Source organism: Phacochoerus africanus, chromosome 12 (assembly GCF_016906955.1).
Source record: "Phacochoerus africanus isolate WHEZ1 chromosome 12, ROS_Pafr_v1, whole genome shotgun sequence".
Taxonomy (NCBI): Eukaryota; Metazoa; Chordata; class Mammalia; order Artiodactyla; family Suidae; genus Phacochoerus; species Phacochoerus africanus.
In genome coordinates this window covers 17,996,950-18,018,769 of record NC_062555.1, presented here as the reverse complement: position 1 = coordinate 18,018,769, position 21,820 = coordinate 17,996,950, and the positions used below count along the sequence as shown (strand labels likewise).

Sequence of the window (21,820 nt, the reverse complement as noted above, 5' to 3'; positions counted from 1 at the left end):
AGGAAATATGTATTATTTAGCAGAAGGTTGCAAGCTTACTTTTATAACCATTTAGCAAAGTAGCCTTTTTTCTATAAACACTTTATTCAAATACACATAATAACAATGTTTAAGTTTACACTGAGGCTTTTTCAAAGTTTGATACTATAAAAACCAAACCTTTTTCTGTTAGCGAAAGATAGTATTTTCATTAAGATAGTTTTGTTTTAACAATCGGACATAAATCTCTTATGTTCATTTTAGGTCACCAAATCAAGCTGTTTAAAAAACCTCAGAGGAGTTCCCATTGTGGCACAGTGGAAATGAATCCAACTAGGAACCATGAGGTTGTGGGTTCGATCCCTGGGCTCGCTCAGTGTGCTAAGGATCTGGGGTTGCCGTGAGCTGTGGTGTAGGTCGCACGCAGACTTGGCTCGGATTCTGCGTTGCTGTGGCTGTGGTGTAGGCCGGCAGCTATACCTATGATCTGACCCCTAGCCTGGGAATCTCCATATGCTGCAGGTGCGGCCCTCAAAAAAAAACACACACAAAAAAAAACCAAAATGAAACTTCAGAAATGACAGCATCAGTAGGATAACTATACTATTTCCCAAAGAAAGTACTTTGAAAGCTGTCATTTAAATGTGCAACTGTGTGTGTGTGTGTGTGTGTGTGTGTGTGTGTGTGTGTTTGGGGTGTGGCGAGGGTTGGTAGGAGTAGGATCGTCCCAGCTGGGACATGTGTGGGTTCTTCCTGACTTCATATGGCCAACTGTTCCATAAGGCAAGTCAGAACAGTGCATAAGGACTCATGATACTCATGAAAATGTTTTAATTTAATTTTAATTTTAATTTTACTGTATTTTAAAATCAGAAGAAAAAAAAGACCAAAAAAAAATTAGGAGTTCCTACTGTGGCTCACCGGGTTAAGAACCTCACTGGTATCCATAAGGATGTGGGTTTGATCCCTGGCCTGAATCAGTGGGTTAAGGATCTGGTGTTGTTGCAAAGCTTGGATCTGGCATTACTGGGGCTGTGGTATGAACCAGTGGCTGTGGCTCCAATCCAACCCCTAGCTTGGGAACCTTCATATGCCATTGGAGCAGCCCTAAAAAAAAAAAGACCAAAAAATAATAATAAATATAATTTGAAAAAATAATATAAAATCAGAAGAAAAAAAATAAATGAATATATCAAAATGAATCCAGTCTGAATTATATTGATCTTTATATCAATGCACTCGTACAGTCTAATTTTTAATACTTGCTGTTTTATAGAGAAAAGATCCCGCCAAGGCAACAGGCCGACCCAGGTCCCCTGAAAGTCATAATGCAGCCTTGCAATTTGGGACAAGTTTACTGCTCTAAAAATTAAGAGCATATAATTTTCCAAATTATGGGACCCTACAACATTTAACACAAATATGCTAACTTATTAATCTTCACCTCAGTCAAATACAGACATTTAAAATAAACTGAAATCTATACTTGGGGTAAGAATAACTTGGTCATGCTACTGAGGCAATGACTGAGGAGGAGCTTCCTGTGTCTTTGCTATAAATTCAAGTGAACGATGGTTCTGTTTTCCATTCTTCCACGTTGTTAATCATCACGTTTCAATAGAAACCACACTTGCTATTCAAAGTATGATAGGAAATTCATATTACAAGACTCATTTACATGGGGAAAACAGTCTTTTCCTTTCAGCTATCTGGCTGGGTTGAGAGCATCTGGGAACTGCTCAAGCGGGAACCAACAGAGATGGTGGTCCTGCAGGAGGAACTGGGAGATGGCTTCTAATCCACTCCAGGAACGTGTTAAAGCCACAAGTTCGAGTCACTCTGCAAGCCTCCCCTCTCCAACCCATAGTCTAAAAGGCTTATCTTATGAAGAAGAAGAACAAACAATAGCTATAAGGTGGCCCTTGTAACACCCCCCAAAAACCAAATCAAACCAAACCAAAACATTAAGAAAACCAAAGGAAGGAGAAAAATCTCCTTTGGAGATTTGTAAGACAACAGTTGCAGTGGTGACTTTTTCAAATATGCTTGGAAAGAATGTTTCCATTCCGTGTTCTGAGAGCCTCAAATGAGGACCTTTTCTTGTAAGCTGTGCCATTTCTCTCTCTGGGGAAGAGGCAGTTAGGAATGAGAATTGGGGGAACTCTGACCTGCTCTGTACATTCGCGCCTGCTTTGCTGTTTCGCAATTTGGGAGGGAAGTGGGAGGAGCCATCAAGATAGTCGCCAAAAGGGAGAAAGGGCAGAAAAACCCGCTGGGGTGGGAGCCTTGGAAGGGGTTGGGAAGGATGTCAGCGGCCACGGGGTGCACATCAGGGACTCAGACAGTGTTTGCTGTGGCCTGCTCACCACCGGCCTTCCATGACCCCGAGGTCATCAGCATTTTCGCATGGGTTTTGAGTGAGTGGCTTTTGTAGAAACTGGTGAAAAGGGGGAGTTTCACAGATGGACCATGATGGGCCAGAGCCAATACTAGAGGAGACGAGAGGGCACGAGGGGCAGCCGAGGCTAATGCACGGTAGCCTTCCCAGGGTGTCAGAGGAACCCTGGGCCAGGAGGATGACTGCGCATCCAAAGGCTGGCAAACGAATTTGATATCTTTTTTTTGGTTTTTCCTTGTCTTTTTAGGGCCGCACCTGCATCACATGGAACTTCCCAGGCTAAGGGTTGATTCAGAGCTACAGCTGCCGACCTACAGCACAGCCACAGCAACGCTGGATCCTTAACTCACTGAGCAAGGCCAGGGATTGAACCCACATCCTCATGGATACCAGTCAGGGTCATTACCGCTGAGCCAAAAAGAGAACTCCAAATTTATATAGTTCTTAAAAGACAAGGAGTCCCCATGTTCAATTCCAATATAAAAATAGTGATGCAGGAGTTCCCGTTGTGGCTCAGCAGGTTAAGAACCCAACTACCATCCATGAGTTTTCGGGTTTGATCCCTGGCCTTGCTCAGTGGGTTAAGGATCCAGCACTGCCGCAAACTGCAGCATTGGTGACAGATGCGGCTCAGATCTGACGTTGCTGTGGCTGTGGTGTAGGCCGGCAGCTGCAGCTCTGATTTGACCCCTAGCCTGGGAACTTCCATATGCCACAGGTATGGACCTAAAATGAAAAAAAAAAAAAAAAAAGTCACGCAAACCAGTAAGAAGGTGGCTGTATATTTAGCATTAACTCAGTTCTTAAGAACTCAGAAATGGCAGGAGAGATGGGGAAGCACCGTTTCCTTGCTCTGTACTGAAGGCCCCAAATGAGACCTCCCACCAACACTTTCACCTTCTTGGGGAATCATTGGTGATTAAACTGGTTCATGTTCCTCTCTCTCTCTCTGCCCCTACCATGCCCCCCTCTCTCTCAGTGAGAGTAAGGATGTCAATTTTAGCCTCAGGTCCAAGTCACCCTTCTTGTCTAGCTTTCTGATTATTTTGAACAGTATCTTACGCCTCCATCTGTTCATACTTTATTGGTTCAATCTCTAGGGCAGCGATGAGTGTGATGAGTTGAAATTCCTCAGCACAATCCGTGTTAATCCAAGAGAAAGCTGTTACGGGTCCCTCTTATTTTAGGAAAAAAGGAATTGTAATTAAGCAGTCTTGATGCCCCTTCTGTGAGGGGCTCCTATGCCATACTCGCTCGCTCTCGTCTATAAGGAAACCTGTTTGTTTCTCCCTTGATGTTGACCTCATTTAATCCCACAGCCTGTGTCTTTATATGTAAAGCAAGGTGGTTGGAGTCAGTGCATCTGTGGCTGCTGATGGCTGTAAGAATCTGTTCTTGAAAAGTGCATTTGCAAGTTTTCTCTTCCAACTGGCACGCTTGGCACTTAAAATTTGACGTGTTTTAGAAAGTTGGTCTCACCCAAATTTCCTCCAGAGATGGGCTGTCATTTGATTTGGACAATGCTTTTTCGCTGCCAATTTAGGATTTTTTTTTTGTCTTTTTGTCCTTTTAGGGCCGTACCCACGGCATATGGAGGTTCCCAGGCTAGGGGTCTAATTGGAGCTGTAGCCGTTGGCCTACACCACAGCCACAGCAACTCGGGATCTGAGCCGAGTCTGCAACCTACACCACAGCTCACGGCAACACCGGATCCTTAACCCACTGAGCGAGGCCGGGGATCGAACCTGCAACCTCATGGTTCCTAGTCGGATTTGTTAACCACTGTGTCACGACGGGAACTCCCAATTTAGGATTTAAACAAAACGTCTGTTTCAAGTCTCATTTTCTCTTCTCTGAAAATGAACGGTTTCCTCCCTCTCTGCACCGTACAACAGAGAGCTCCTGCCATCACTCAGCTGAGTTCTTTTCCCAATAAACTTTACTTTCTGGACTCACTAGCTTGCAAACTCCTCTGTTCCTCAGCAACCAGCATGGGGCACAGCCCACAGAGGAACAGTTACTGTTTTATAGCAAGGATATATTTAGTTGGTGTAGTTTATGTTTGTCTTGCATGTGTAAATCTCACTTGCCTGTTGAGAAGAGGAGATTCTTTTCTTTCTTATAGCACCGAGCTCAATTTGGGACATGGGAAATAGGACGCATTAATTATCTGAGGATGTTTATCTGACTCTGGATGGTCAGTGGACTTTCTTTCCCTTCCTTCCCCTGCCAGGCTCATGTATTCAAACTCTGTACCTAAGTTTTCATGACGCCAACATAAGCAGTGACATGAAATAATAAGTGGCATCTAAAAAGTCACTAAATAGAAAATTTCAATCCTTCTCCACCACACCCCTTTCCCCACTTAGTTTTTGGAATGTTTTAAATGCACACAATATAAAATTTACCATCGTAACCATTTTTAAATATCTGGTTCGGTGGCATTAATACATCCACCGTGTTGTGTTACTCTCAGCACCCTCCATCCACGGACCACTTCATCTCATAAAGCTGAAACTCTGTCCTCATTAAAATGCCCTCCTTCCTCCCAACTCTGGCAACCACTATTCTACTTTCCGCTTCCATAACTGTAACTATTCATACTTATACCTCACATAAGTGGGATTACATCATACTTATCATTTTGTAACTAATTTATTTAACTTAGTATAAAGTCCTCAAGCCTTATCCATGTTGTAGCATGTGTCAGAATTTCCTTCTTTTTAAAAGCGAAATAGTATTCCATTTTACGTTGTATAGACAACAGCTCCCACGTGTCCTTCCTTTGCTCTCACGTAACTACCACACACAATACTTCTGACACCAGAGATATGGGAGTTTTCCTCAAGCAAAGCAATTCTCTGCCACACCAGCTGGGTTTCCTGCAATTTTTTTTCGATAGGCAAGAGGTAGATTTATTAAGATGGGATGCTTGTGAGAGGTGCAAGCGGGCAGGCACGGATGCTCTGCATCCTGCAGTTTAATTCTCTTCTGACACTACCAGCCTGGGGATGGCGTCAGGTTCACAGGCTAAGAGCTCAGCCCCTCCCCATTCAGATGCCAGCTAATGCAGTTTGTCGCCTGTGCTTCGGACTCATCCGCTCTAAGTCAGCAGTTTCCAAGACTCCCTCTTTAGGTTCAGTCCATTTGCTGGAGCGGCTCTCAGCTCTTAGGCTCAGCCATCGATTCTAAGACTATGACAAAGGGTACGGTGGGCATCAGGTGGAAGGGAAGCTTGGGATGAGGTAGGTACCTGCCGTCTCCGGAGGTGCCCCGCTCCCAGGGCCTCCATGTGTTCACGAACCTGGAAGCTCTCCGGAGCCTGTACTCCGGGATTTTTAATGGAGGTGTGAGCACGTGCACCGTGATGGGTCATTAACTCCATTTCTAGCCCCTCCCTCCTCTGGAAAATGGGGGATGGGTCTGAAGGTTCCCAGCTTTGAACCCTGGCTTGGTCTTTCTGGTGACCAGCCCCGATCTGGGAGTCCACCCAGAGCCACCTCATTAAGACAAAAGACACTGCTATCGCCCAGGACATTCCAAGGGATTTAGGGACTCTGTGTAAGGAATCAGGCTCTAAGATCAAATATTAGAACAAAAGATGCTCCTAGGGTTCTTATCATTTAGGATATTACAAGAGTTTTAGGAGCCCTGTGCCAAGAGCCAGAGCAGAAACATACATATGATATAGCTCTTCCAGACCCTGCCTGCAGTTCTTTTGGAAATATTGGATGCATACTGAGAAGCGGGAGTCCTCGAGCACATGATAGTTCTAGTTTTCATTTTTTGAGGAACTACCACACTGTCTGTCATGGTGGCTGCATCCATTTACATGCCCACAAGGTTCCTATTTCTCTGTATCCTCACCAACGCTTATTGTCTGTTTTTGTTTTCTGATAGGAGTCACTATAATGGGTGTGAGGTGCTTCATTTCTTTAATCATTAAAAGACCCACAAAGATTGTGTTCCTGTGAGCTTGTGTGCTTTATTTCTTGCTACTCAAACTGTGGTCCATGGACCAGCAGCATGGAGAGACACACCTGGGCATATACGCCTGCACTGCAGAACCTCAGCCTGCACCCCAGCCTTCCAGAATCAGACTCTTCATTCTAACAAGACCCCAAGTGAGTGTGAGAGGAGCTTATCTACCTGCAATGGAAGCTCTGAGGAGGGTCAGAGACTCAGAGGAATATAACCCCTCCTTGGGATCTGTGGAATGAGGCACTGCTGGATAAGGCAAGGTGGATTTTTCTATGGCTGATGGCTTTATGGTACATTCATATTCTCTCTCAAAGATGCAAACTTGGAAAGTGTAATCAGACTAAAAAAAATCACTCTGCCCAACTCTGCATGTTACTGTTTGAAAGAAAAGAAGAGGAGTTCCCGCTGTGGCACAGTGGGTTAATGATCTGGCTTGTTTCTGTGACGGCAGCTGAGGCTCAGATTCAATCCCTGGTTTGGGAACTTTATATGCTGTGGCTGTAGCCAAAAAACAAAACAAAACAAAATAAAAGGTCAAAAGAAAAACACAAAGCAGGATAATGGAGTTTCTTTCATAAACACTATATCATCACATGTCTTCTGTTGTTTAAGAAATTATACAATATTGAAAGCATTTCCAGTTCGTTTTATAAATTCTACTATAATTAAATTTGGGGCAAGAGAGTCAATTGGGGAAGGCGATAATATAAAACTTAAGTTTGCATAGTCGTTCTTATATAGCTGTTCTTATATAGTATCTTAGTTTGCATAGCTGTTCGTGTATAGTATACTCAACAATAAATACGTGGTAATCTCTATCTAAGTGAAAGGAGATGGAAGAGAAAGGACCCCCTAGGCTGACACAAGCAAAGCATGGAGGCACAGAGCAACTTAATAGTGATAACAACAACTACCATGGAGTGTGTATGAGGGACTGAGCCCTGTCTAAGCATCCCCAATGAATTAACTAGTGTGTGTTCTTGAATTCTAGACAGAGAAGTAATGTCAAAAGTAGGGCTAGAGTAGAAAGGAAGGGCCAACAAGCATGCAGCAGGTTCCAGACGTGAGACTCAGCTATTACCATTTCGCAAAAAAGTTCCTCCAGGTAACCCTACCTGTGACTTTGTCCCATAGGGAATTGCGGACTTTTTTCCTGAAAGAGAGTGAATCATTCTTGCTCTCATGGGGATACCTTGGGATACAATCTGAAATAAAATCAGAAATACTGATTTCAACTTCAGTAGCATGGCATCATGCAAATCAGATAGATATTGACTTTAAAATGTGATTTTTCAAATATTTTCCAAAAATAAAAAAATAATATAAAGGACCACAAGGGTACACTATAGCAGAAATTTAATCAATGAGAAACTATGTTCCTGCAAATATTAGTTTTTAGGGTTTTTTTTTTTCCTTCTTTTTTAGGACCATACCTGCAACATATGGAAGTTCCCAGGATAGGGGTCGAATCGGAGCTATAATTGCCGGCCTGCACCACAGTCACAGCAACACCAGATCTGAGCCACTTCTGTGAACTATGCTGCAGCTTGCAGCAACACTGGATCCTTAACCTGCTGAGCAAGGCTAGGGATTGAACCCACATCCTCACCGACACTAGTTGGGTTCTTAACTGGCTGAGCCACAAAGGGCACTCCTAGCTTTTTTTTTTAACCCTTAGATTTTGGAATTGACTTAAAATGTATCTGTATCGACTGTTATAAATGAGGAAATGGTTCATTGTTATGGAGATCAAGTGATTTTTTTTCATGATTACGAAAGGGAGTAAATCCCTGGGTTCCTGAAACCCAGTGAAAAGTGTTTTCCTCCACATGCCTAAGAAAAATGTGGAAGTGAAAATGGCACTTATAGTGACATCATTTCAAAGACACATTGTCAGCAAAAGTACTCTCAAGAAAAATATATTATTTCTGGAGTTCCCACTGTGGCACAGTGGATATGAATCTGACTAGTATCCACGAGGTTGTGGGTTCAGTCCCTGGCTTCAATCAATGGGTTGGGGATGTGGTGTTGCCGTGAGCTATGGTGTAGGCTGAAGACATGGCTCAGATCCCATGTTGCTGTGGCTGTGGAGTAGGCCAGCAGCCTCAGCTCTGATTCTACCCTTAGCCTGGGAACTTCCATGTGCCATGGGTGTAGCCCTAAAAAGACAAAAAAAGAAGGAAAAAAAAGAAAAAAGAAAAATATATTATTTCTGCTCAAATTTTCAAGACACATGATAGTGAGATATTCGGCAACACTGAGTATATATGAGGAAAATGCACAATAGGCCCACAATCTTTATCCAAATACTAAAAGCCCACTGGTTTAAGAATTCAGAAGTTTTCAAATTTGGGGCAGGTAATGTAGTACGTATGTGGATCTTGAATAATACACAGAGGTCTAGGGGGTCCCATAATCAAACACGGTATTTCTCCAGCAAAACATATTCATACCAAATAAGGTTTTTTAAAAGGCTATAAAAAGCCTCACATCAGGATAAGTTTGCTGCTGAATGGGGGTTGAGAAGTCTTTCTAGTCCCAGAGCTTTCTGGATACATAATTGTGGATAAGTAGGATTCCATTGGGTCTATGTACGTCATCTTCTTAATCCAGTCATCTGTCATGGACATTTAGGTTGTTTCCATGTCTTGGCTATTGTGAATGGTGCTGCCATGAACATAGGGGTGCATGGATCTTTTTCAGTGAAACTTTTGTCTGGCTATATGCCCAGGAGTGGGATTGTTGGATCATGTGGTAGTTCTTTTGTTTTGTTTTGTTTGTTTGATTTTTAGGGCCACACCCACAGCATTATGGAGGTTCCCAGACTAGGGGCAGAATCCGAGTTACAGCTGCCGGCCTACACCACAGCCACAGCAATGCAGGATCGGAGCCACGTCTGCGACCTATACCACAGCTCACAGCAATGCCAGATCCTTAACCCACTAAGCGATGCAGGGGATCAAACCTGCAAACTCGTGGTTCCTAGCTGGATTCATTTCTGTGGCACCACGATGGGAACTCCTATATGGTAGTTCTCTAGTTTTCTGAGGAACCTCCATACTGTTTGCCGTAGTGGTTGTACCAGTTTACATTCCCACCAACAATGAAGGAGGAGGGTTCCCTTTTCTCCACATCTTCTCCAGCATCTGTTATTTGTTGACTTGTTAATGATGGCCATTCTGACCTGTGAGGTGGTACCTCACTGTAGTTTTGATTTGCATTTCTTTAATAATTAGTGACGTTTAGCATTTTTTCATGTGCTTGTTGGCCATCTGTATACCTTCCTTGGAGAAATGTCTATTCAGGTCTTCTGTCCATTTTTCAGTTGGGTTGTTGGTTTTTCTGCTGTTAAGTTGAATAAGTTGTTTGTATATTTTAGAGATTAAACCTTTGTCAGTTGCATTGTCTGAAATTATTTTCTCCGATTCCGTATGTTGTCTTTTTGTAATGCCATTTGCAGCACCATGGATGGAACTAGAGACTCTCATACTGAGTGAAGGAAGTCAGAAAGAGAAAGACAAATACCATATATTACTTATATCTGGAATCTAATATATGGCGCAAATGGACCTGTCTACAGAAAAGAAACAAATTCATGGAGAACAGACTTGTGGTTGCCAAGGGGGAGGGGGAGAGAGTGCAATGGACGGGAGTTTGGGGTTAGTAGATGCAAATTCTTGCATTTGGAGTGGATAAGCCATGAGATCCTACTGTATAGCACAGGTAACTATACCTAATCACTTGTGATGGAGCATGAAGGAGGATAATATGAGAGAAAGAATGTATAACTGGGTCACTTTGCTTTACAGCAGAAATTGACGGAACATTGCAAATCAACTATAATAGAAAAAATAAAAATCTAAAAAAAAAGATAACCCAAGAATAGGAGAAAATATTTGCAAATCATGTATCTGATAGTGATTGAGTATTAAAAAATACATCTCAGATAAAGACAAATATTCACATGATATCACTTACATGCAGAATCTAATAAAAATGATACAAAAGAACTTATTTATAAAACAGAAACAAACACAGATTTCAAAATTAAACTTATGGTTACCAAGGGAAAACCATGGAGGGGGCGGATAAGTGAGGAGGATGGGAATAAGGTATACACTACTGTATATAAAGTAGGTAACTAACAAGGACCTATTGCACAGCGCAGGGAAATCTACTCAATATTCTATGATAACCTGTATGGGAAAAAAAAGAATGGATATATGCATATGTATAATTGATTCAATTTGCTGTACACCTGAAACTAATACAATATTGTAAGTCAACTGTATTCCAATAAAATAAAAAGAACTATTTAAAAAAAATGTTATGGGCCTGTCTCATCCAAAGAGCGGAAGCTGCCTGCCTCTGCTCATTCGGGACTCCCTCTCAGATCCCACTTCAGGAGGCAGAGATTCACTAGTGTCAAAAGAGATGGTCAAGTCCCCACCCTGACCCAGTATCCACCTGCCCTGCATCATGCCCTGTCCACCCCGCCAGGTGCCTTAAGCATGCAGTGTTCACCCTGTTGTGAAACTTCGAAGTTCGAAAATCTTTGTAAAATGAGTTCTCCTGCAGAGGGCTTTTGGCATTAAGTGGTGCTCTGAACCAAGATGAAATCAAGACCAAGTAATTGTTGAAAATAGCAGGTATTCCTTCTATAAGGGAAATGCAGGAATTCCTGTTGCGGCTCAGTGGAAATGAACCTGACCAGTATTGATGAGGATGTGCGTTCAATTCCTGGCCTTGCTCAGTGGGTTAAAGGATCCAGCATTGCTGTGAGCTGCGGTGTAGGTCACAGATGTGGCTGTGACCCCGCATGGCTGTGGGTGTGGGTGTGGGTGTAGTGTAGGCTGGTAGCTGTAGCTCCAATTTGACCCTTAGCCTGGGAACTTCCATAGGCCTTGTGTGCGGCCCTAAAAAAAAAAAAAAAAAAAGAAAATGCATTAATAAGGTACCTGATCTTCCAGACCAATGGCTTTCAAGGCTTGTCTTCCTCTATAAGAAAGGGCCAAATTAATGCTTCTTCCACGTGCAAATTCAGCCATTCGGATATCTAGAACATTAAAGTAGACCTCATGTTACCCACACTTCCTCATATCCTAGGATGGATAAACATTTAGCACCTGAACACCTGGTGCCGTCAGACCAAATTAAAAGACCTTGTTAACGCTTTTAAAGAGAACTAATTGTCATAAATTTGCTTTAAAATTAAATTTAGACAGTTGAGGTTTTTAATGAAATCTAACAGTTCATCTTTTAAACTTTTTCTTTTTAAAATCTAAAGAGGAAGAAGTCAAAGAATCCAAACCACATCTCACATTGGGCAGTATTGTCTTACCTTCCCTGGCTTCATATACATCAACTTGGAAATTCCTCTTGGCAAGGAAGCACGCGTTTAAGGACCCAACCTAAGAATAAGAGCAATTTTTTTACACATTTGTATCTGATTCCACAAATACAGGAAATCTTTGTTGACTAAATGTAGCATTATGTGGCATTCTGTCACTAGAATTTCAGTAATTTTCAGTCATCATATTGATTTACTCAATCACTGTTGGAAAATGCCATTTGCAAAAATAATGGAATTAACTCAAGATTCAATGATGTGATTTTTAAGAAAATCTTAGTTTTCTTTTTTTAAAAATTTTTAAAGCACCTACATAGTTCACAGTACAGTTAGAAAGCAAACCACCATATAGCCACTCTGATCAAAAAGTAGAACACGGCCAGTCCCTTAGAGCTCCCCCAAACTCCTCCCCAATTGCCATCCCCAAACTTTCACCTAGAGGTAAACCTTCTGACTTTTGTGATAACCAATCCTTGCTTCTTTATAGTTTTCCCACTTCGATATACCCAACAGGCCATACAGTTTAATTTTGCCTAGTTTGGAATCACATAATTAGAACCACACTTGTGCCACTGGGGTTTTGCTTGTTTTTTCTTTTTAGGGCCGCACCCTCGGCATATGGAAGGTTCCAGTCTGGGGTTAGAGTCAAAGCTGCAGTTGCCAGTCTACACCACAGCCATCGCAACGTGGGATCCGAGCCGCGTCTGCGACCTACACCACAGCTCATGGCAACGCCGGATCCATAACCCACTGAGGTAGCAGCTTTTTTGCATCTGCGTCTTTAACTCAAGAATATGCTGATGAGACCCGCCATATGACTGCATGAAAACTCCAGGTCATCCCTTTTCATTACTGTATGACTCTTCATTATGTGAAATAACACTGACCATTTAATCATTTTACTGCTGAAGAATATTTGAGTGGTTTCTGGCCTGAGAATATTATTTCTTTCCAATGTAATTGAGATATAATTGATATAGAAATTGTATAAATTTAAGATATACAACATAATGGTTTGAGATATACATATATTGTGAAAATGATGACCTGGGAACTAACAATGCTGCAAAGAATTTTTTTTTTGTACATGTATCCTGGTAAGCATGTACATGGTTTTTCTCTAGGGTTTTATGCCCTGAAGTGGAATCCCTGGTCAAAGGTTTATGTATCTTCATCTTTATCATGCCAAAGTGTTTCAAAATTTTGTACCGATGTGTTTTCCTATCAGCAACTTCTGACAGACCCACACTGCAGCTCAAGGCAATGCCAGATCCTTACCCCACTGAGCAGTGCCAGGGATCTATCCCACATCCTCTTGGATACTGGTCGGATTCTTTTTTATTTTTGGAGGGATTCTTTACCCACTGAGCCACAACGGGAATGCCCTTATAATGGCTTCTTCTTTTTTTTTTTTTTTCTATTTCTTTGGGCCGCTCCTGCGGCATATGGAGGTTCCCAGGCTAGGGGTCCAATCGGAGCTGTAGCCACTGGCCTACGCCAGAGCCACAGCAACGCGGGATCCGAGCCGCGTCTGCAACCTACACCACAGCTCACGGCAACGCCGGATCGTTAACCCACTGAGCAAGGGCAGGGACCGAACCGGCAACCTCATGGTTCCTAGTCGGATTTGTTAACCACTGCGCCACGACGGGAACTCCATAATGGCTTCTTTTATGCTTGTGGAAGCAGGATAGGGGAAGGATGTTGATCAGGCAACCAACAGGGTCAGGAAAATGGGAAATAGGCTGGAGGAAGTCTTTTGCAAATGAATTTTTATTGGGCAAATAAGCCAGGGAGAAAGATAAGAGCACACACAAGCCACAATCTAAACAACAAAAGATCAGGAAGCCAATATTGGGGAATGATGCAAGAGTGGAGAAACCGGCTCTGGCCTTGGATCCGGCATTGCTGTGAGCTGTGGGACGGGTCACTGATGCGGCTTGGATCCCATGTTGCTGTGGCTGTGGTGTAGGCTGGCAGATGTACCTCTGATTCGACCCCTAGCCTGGGAACTTCCATATGCTACAAATGCTGCCTTAAAAAGACCAAACAAACAAACAAAAAACTGGAGAAACTGGGATTCACAGGAAAGAAACTCATTCATCCATTTCCTGGGAGCCCAACTCAGATTAGAGAGTAAATGTGCTATAAAAATCAATGTACGAATAAGAGGCTCAGTGACCAGGTTGGGAAGAGGCTCAGTGCCAAGGCAATGGTAGGCGCTGGTCTGCTGTCATGGATTTGTTACAGTACTTTTCTTGGACTGAAGTTTAAATCCAGGATCTGGGGTGCTGATGCTGACTCGGGTGGAGGTTCCACTTCAGTCCTTGCTCAGACTGGCAAGGGCTGACCCCGCCTCGCCAAAACTTCTTGTGTGTGTAAATAGTTCCTCATGAGGCAGAAGGAAAAAAAGGAACCTCAGATGACACAGACACAGTAAGATTAAATATAATCTTGGTTCATGAAAATATCATAAGAGGACGAGGGTCAATAGGGTCTCTTATGCCTTATTTGCAATTATCTCAAGTTGAGTAGACACACAACTGACAAATCAGTTCTTCTTCAAGGCATATTCCCAAAAGAAACTCCAGAAGACACATGCCCAAATATTCAGAGCAGCAGTTTTCATAACTAAAACAGGCAAAAAAAACCCCACTAAAATACTGGAAAGAGTCCAAAGAGCCATCACAGAGGAATGGACAAATAAATTCTGGTATATGCACACAATAAAACATGACATGCAAATGTATTAGTAACACTGCAAGTAGAGAGAACATCCCAGATGACTTCACCCCCCATGACACGCTTATAAAATAAAGACAACTCCAACTAAACCACTGAGATGAGTAGACACATAATTTTTAGATGTATGTGCATATTATTTATGTGTATGATCAACATAGATCATATGTACAGAGAAGTTTTACATATGTGTGTAAAAGCAAGGAATGATGCACAAGACTCAGGGCAACGCGATAGTGGGAGAAGCACAGAGGTTAAGTCATTGCAGTGATCAATTCCAGGGTAAGTGGTGAGCTCAAAAGTATTGCTGCTTCTTACTATTAATAACCATGCAAAAGAATAAACAAAAATGGGAGTTCCCAATCGTGGATCAGCGTAATGAACCTGACTGGTATCCATGAGGACGTGGGTTCGATCAATGGCCTTGCTCAGTGGGTTAAGGATCCGGTGTTGGCGGGAGCTGTGGTATAGTTTGCAGATGCAGTTCAGATCCTGCATTGCTGTGGGTGTGTTGTAGACCAGTAGTTGCAGCTCCAGTTCGACCCCTAGCCTGGGAACTTCTACATGCTGCAGGTACAGCCTGCAGATGACACATAAAGAGAATAAACAAAAAATGTCTTCTCCAATACCAGTCACAATAGGATGTCCTGAAATAAAGATTACGATAATTTCAACTTTGTGTAACTAAGGGGTTTTTTTTTAGGCCTGCATCTGCAACATCTGGAAGTTCCCTGGGTCAAATTGGAACTGCATCTGCAGCCTACACCACAACCACAACCACAGCAACATCAGATCTGCGCCACATCTGCCACCTATGCCACAGCTCAGGGCCATGCTGGATCCTTAAGCCACTGAGTGGGGCCAGGGATCAAACCCTCACTCTCAAGGATCCAATCAGGTTTGTTACCGCTGAGCCACAATGGGAACTCCTTGTAATTAAGATTTGCATAAAAGTAAAAGAAAAATATGCTGGTAGATGTTACATAAGTTCACCATCACATCCAAAAGAATAAAATACGTATGGGAATAAGCTGAATTTGAGGTCTATTGAGATGAATAAAATACCTAGGAGTAAACCTACCTAGGTACTCTGTACTAGTACCTGTACTCTGAAAACTATAAGACACTGATGAAAGAAATCAAAGATGACACAAATAGATAGAAAGATATACCATGCTCTTGGATTGGAAGAGTCAATTTTATCAAAGTGACTACACTACCCAAGGCAATCTACAGATTCAATGCAATCCTTATCAAATTACCAAGGACATTTTTCACAGAACTCGAACGAAATATTTTAAAGTTTGCTTGGGAGCACAAAAGACCCAGAAGAGCCAAAGACATCCTGAAAAAGAACAATGGAGCTGGAGGAGTCAGGCTCCCTGACTTCAGACTATACTACCAAGCAACAATCATCAAAACCATATGGTACTGGCACAAAGACAGAAATATAGATCAGTGGGACAGGATAGAAAGTCCAGAATTAAACCCATGCATCTACAGCCAACTCATCTATGACAAAGGAGGCAAGAATAGACAATGGAGAAAAGACAGCTTGTTCAATAAGTGGTGCTGGGAAAACTGGACAGCCACATGGAAAAGAATGAAATTAGAACACTCCCTAATACCATACACAAAAATAAACTCAAAATGGATTAAAGACCTAAATATAAGACCAGACACTATAAAACTCTTAGAGGAAAACATAGGCCAAACACTCTCTGACATAAACGACAGCAACATCTCAGATCCACCTCTCAGAGTATTGACAACAAAAACGAATAAACAAATGGGACCTAATCAAACTTAAAAGTTTCTGCACAGCAAAGGAAACCCTAAACAACACAAAAAGACAACCCACAGAATGGGAGAACATCTTTGCAAGTGAATCAACTGACAAGGGATTAATCTCCAAAATTTATAAACAACTTTTGCAGCTCCATACCAAAAAAACAAACAACCCCATCAAAAAATGTGCAGAAATCTAAACAGACAGTTCTCCAAAGAAGACATACAGATGGCCGAGAAACACATGAAAAGATGTTCAGCGTCACTCATTATTAGAGAGATGCAAATCAAAACCACGATGAGGTACCACCTTACACCAGCCAGGATGGCCATCATCAAAAAGTCTACAAACAATAAGTGCTAGAGAGGGTGTGGAGAAAAAGGAACCCTAGTACACTGTTGGTGGGATTGTAAATTGGTGCAACCACTGTGGAAAGCAGTATGGAGATGCCTCAGAAAACTAAATGTAGAACTACCATTTGATCCAGCAATCCTACTCCTGGGCATCTACCCAGAGAAAACCACGACTCGCAAAGACACATGTACTCCAATGTTCATTGCAGCACTATTTACAATAGCCAAAACATGGAAACAACCTAAATGTCCATCGACAGAGGAGTGGATCAAGAAGATGTGGTACATATACACAATGGAACATTACTCAGCCAATAAAAAGAACGAAATACCAGCATTTTTTGCAACATGGATGGACCTAGAAACTATCATACTAAGTGAAGTCAGCTATACAATGAGACACCAACATCAAATACTTTCACTGACATGTGGAATCTTAAAAAAGGACAGACTGAACTTTTTTGCAGAACAGATGCTGACTCACAGACATTGAAAAACTTATGGTCTCCGGAGGAGACAGTTTAGGGGGTGAGGGGATGTGCTTGGGCTGTGGGATGGAAATCCTGTGAAATCAGATTGTTATGATCATTATACAACTACAGATGTGCTAAATTCATTTGAGTAATTAAAAAAAATAAAAACCGATATTACTGTAAACAGTCATTTTAATCCAAGCATTTGCCCCACTTTGGCTAGGAACTCAGTGTTTCACAGTAATGAAATGATCCATCAAAGCACAAGTCTTGGTGACAGGGACCAAACCCCCAGACCTTCTGAGATGCACACCCTCTTTCTGGAATGTGGTTGCTTCAACACCACCCCAAAACGCATCTTCCAAGTGTGTGCCAGAGCAATGTGCACATGGCAGCAGCCGGCAACCACTAAGCCTGGAAGAGTCCTTTCAGCTGAAACACTCAACTTCAGCCCCAGGTCAAGGGCTCAGGTAGCAGCGGCTGAAGGCGTGCCCTTTGGCTCCGATCATTTCCATCACAAACCAGAGACCCTGGACACACTCACCCAGAAGCAGCTTTCCTGAATACTAGGGATCTGAAGACCTGCGTAGTTTAAGGACCCGTGTGCAGAGAGTTGGCCTTCCCTTTGACTTCTCTGGCTTGTCACCTTGTGAAGAGAAGATGTACCACCTTAACACACAGTAGGCATCTCGTGTGGCAGTGTTTGCCCCTGGGTTGACTGGTTAGATTGGAAAGCTACACCTGTAAAATTCCTTCCAGCCTGAAAAGTAGAGATTGTTTCTCAAACCCTTTTTCATGTTAATCCTTCAAAGGACTCCATTCCCATGAAAACCAGCGTTTTCCTTCTGTTTGTTTGCTTGTTTTTTAAGGGCTGCACCCATGGCATATGGAAGTTCCCAGACTGAGGGTCTAATCAGAGCTGCAGCTGCTGGCCTACACCACAGCCAGAGCAATGCCAGATCTGATCTGCATCTACAACCTACACCACAGCTCATGGCAACACCACATCCTTAACCCACTGAGTGGGGCCAGGGATCAAACCTGCATCCTCATGGATACTAGTTGGGTTCTTAACCCTCCGAGCACAGTGGGAACTCCTATTGTCTTCCTTTTAATTGCCCACACGTGATCCCCCACTTTGTTCTGAAAGCAAACTCATGCATGCAAAACAGTTTAGTGTTTGATAGTATAAGGCACTGGGATAATATTTATAACAGGAAAAGAAGGACCCAAAGATAAGAAAACCTTTAAACTCATTAAGTTATTTCCTTCTGTGGGGAATAAACGCTGCAAATCTGTAACTGGAATAAACTGTAGTTTGTGATAAAGGCTAATAATCCTGTGTGCATTTGCAGAAGAGTGGCTCCCCTAGCTTCCAGCAGGTCAGCCCTTTGTAGGGGGAGGGATTGGGAGCAGTGTTTCACACAAGAGGGAAAATAATTACGTCAATACAGTGATTTTTCTTCTTTATGTTTTTCTTTTTAGGGCCCACACCTGTGTCATACGGACATTCTTGGGCTAGGGGTTGAATCAGAGCTGCAGCTGCTGGCCTATACCACAGCCACAGCCACAGCCACACGAGATCCAAGCTGCATTGTTAACCAACACCACAGCTCATGGCAATGCTAGATCCTTAACCCAATGGAGCGAGGCCAGGGATCGAACCTGCATCCTCATGGATAACTAGTCAGATTCTTAACAGGAACTCCATTATCGTGATTTTTCTAAATATTCAGATCAGTGTTCCTGAAAGTCTGTTTCAACATCTTTTCCCGCTCTTCAATAGCTAAACTTTCACAATTTATGATCATGGTTTAGTTTCTTTCACCTTTAGTTTCTCAGTAGGATTCCATGGATCGAGGTGGGACTTCAGAACTGTTTGACCTGACATACATTCAAAGAACAGAAGTCAGCTGGTTTATCACAGGACCAGAGGATCACTAATTAGAACAAGGACAAATTCTTAGGCACCACTGGGAAAACACGAGTTCACCGTATTCTTTGGACTTTGGAGTAAATGCTCTCGGTTCTGTTGCAATTTTTCCCCCTGGGGCCCAGGGAGAGCCTTTAATGAATGAGACAGTGTCAGGGACTAGGATCAGTCCATGGGGAGGAAAAGAATGCGAAAGGTGAAAAAAAAACCCACATGGAATAAGATGGACAAGAAAATAAAATATGTATTGAAATAAACTTCTTGAACTGCTCTATTTAATCGATGCTTTTTTGCTTAATTTCCTCAATATTCAGACTTTCACCCATTATGAAATTTCCTTCACCCACATAGCAGAAGAGTTTTTTTTTTTTAATTCCTCTCATTCATTCATTCATCCATCAAATACTAACCAAATAATGACATTAAGTAATTCCATGGTTCCAGCTGTTGGAATACATTGGTAAATAAGAGTTTATATACTACTTGGAGCAGATATTTAAAAAATAATTTACCTATTTACCTAAAATAAAGTGTATAATTTCAGACACTGATAGATAATATAAAAAAAAAAAATGGGGAGAGGATGAGGCCAGGCAGGTGGATAGGCTCAGTTCCTGTAGGGCTTTTTGGTAAGGAGTTTGGATTTTATTTTGTTTGTAATGGGAAACCATTGGGAAATTTTAAGCACGGAGTGCTAATTATCATACCAATGATAAAAGGAGGATGCTGGCTGTTGTGTGACCACGGTGGCTAAGAGTAGAAGCTGAGCGACCATGAGCAGGAGGCTGCAGGAGTATGGACGAGGAGTAGGAAGGCCTCCACCAGGGTGGCAGCAATGGCCAGAACGGACACCTATTTTGGGTACAGAGCCACCAAGGCTTCCGGGGAGAGGAAAGGAGGAATGGGATTTGCATAAAATGAAAAAAGGAATCATACACGATTCCTCGGCATGGCCTGAGCAATAAGGCGAACACGAACTCTGCAGAGGAATTTTAGCTGCTTCTTAATACATGTGTAGTAATGCATGTCTTCTGTTTTCCTGCACATGTATGTGTGCCCAGGTAACTGAAGTGGTTACATGATGAAGAGTTAGAGTGTTATTCAGGGAGAAATCCATGGATGATACCCACATTTTAATCCCTTCCAGAACTATATTATATATCCTATTACATATTTATCTCCCCCTTCAATTTCTAAGAGACATTTTAAGAGAGGTCACAGCTTCCACCCTAGTCCAAGTTTTGGACAAACACAACAGCCTCTTAACTGGTCTAGTTCTCCCAGTTCTCACACAGCAGCCTTGGGAACTTAAAATCACAGCTTTTGTTTTCCCACCTAGACTCCTCTGACGGCTTTCCGTTGATAAAAGTCTGTCTGCCTTGCTCTCTAAGATCCTAGGATCTCTGGCTACTTCATTCTCTCCAGCCTCGGCAGCTACGCCTCTCCAGATTCAGTCTTTCTGCCTTTCTGATTGCTTCAGAAACGTGCCCAGCTCATTTCTCTTCCCACAGGGTTTCCTCTACCCCAGCTGCTCTTTCTGCAGCCCTTTAAGTGTGGCTTCCTTCCCATGATTCAGGGCATACCACACTCTAGACAGATAACGGCCACGACACTCTTGACGGCAGTGCCCTGCGGGCATTTCGATCATGGTGCTTAGGTCTCAGGGAACTTTTCTCTTCTCTTCTCCATTGTCTTTCTCTCCCCTGAATGCTCACCCTTGTACCCCTAGAATCTAAAACAACGTTGGCACATGTAGGCACTCGATGAGATTTTGTTGAACACATGAATTCCCATGTTATGCAAAATTTTGATAGGAAACAGTTGGACTGAAGCCTGGTATGAAGTATAAAGAAATGATAACTATGAGCTATGTCACATGCATTGACCGACAGGGCATGTGATAGTATTCCTTAGCATTTTGAAATGTAAGAACAGAAACATGAGAACCATCATGGTACTTTTGGGGAAACACAAGAAAGAAGGCAAAATAAAAGTCAGAATTAGCACAAACTGTGTAACTCTGTGTGTGGTATAAAATATACTCATCCATGTACAGCCTAGAACAGGATCTGGCACATATTCGGCCCTCAATGAATTTTTGTTGAGTAAATGAATACCTATGAGCTAAAAGCCTGCAAATGATTAGACCAAAGGTGAAAACAAAATAATTAAATTTTAACTACTGGGGATAGTTTTACTCCAAAACAGGAGTTCTGCTAAGAGGTGACGAAGATACAGTTTAGTTGAGGCGGCCCCATGTTAAGCAGAGCTTTAATCTATAATAACAACGGAAACAGAGGAGAGACCCCTCCCACATCTTGCCGGATGTAGGGCCATCTCAGCCCATTCATCTCACCTGCTCAGTGAGGGAAGAGCATCATTCACCACCTTAGGACCAGCTCCACTGGACCAGCCAAAAACGTGACTAAATATGTACACCTTCCAGTTACTCGAATAACTAGTTAACATGCAATATGGTAATTTTGCATCAACTTATGTTTCTTGACCTTTTTCTTCTTATTAGACAGTATAAACTGAGTTAATAATTGTGGGGAGCTGAGAAGATGCAGGGACTCAAAAAAAGGACCTTGCCTGACGGCGGAAAAACCTGAAGACAGGTTCCTAACCAAGGAAGGGAGCTCACCTGAACGGTACAAGCCGAAGGTGGGCTTCTGGTCAGGCTGAGACCTGCCTGTACAGTACAAGCCGAGGGCAGGCCTCAGGTTACACAGCTCTCATTTTGATGTTGATGGGGAAGAATTGGGGCTTTCCTGGGAAAACAATTTCCATGTTTGCGCTGGAGAACATGGATTGCTTCTCAG

The 21,820-nt window shown here is 42.5% G+C and overlaps 1 protein-coding gene across 2 annotated transcripts in view; it reads right to left on the bottom strand.

Moving 5' to 3' along the window:
• Nucleotides 1-21,820, bottom strand: part of KMO (kynurenine 3-monooxygenase) — a 59,671-nt gene that overhangs the window by 24,708 nt on the left and 13,143 nt on the right. For both annotated transcript variants that reach the window (XM_047754477.1, XM_047754478.1), the window contains 3 exons: nt 11,700-11,769; nt 11,317-11,414; nt 7,474-7,563 (listed from right to left, as the gene is read on the bottom strand). In XM_047754477.1, the coding sequence (XP_047610433.1) occupies nt 7,474-7,563; nt 11,317-11,414; nt 11,700-11,769 (258 nt within the window). The remainder of the gene's footprint in view (nt 1-7,473; nt 7,564-11,316; nt 11,415-11,699; nt 11,770-21,820) is intronic.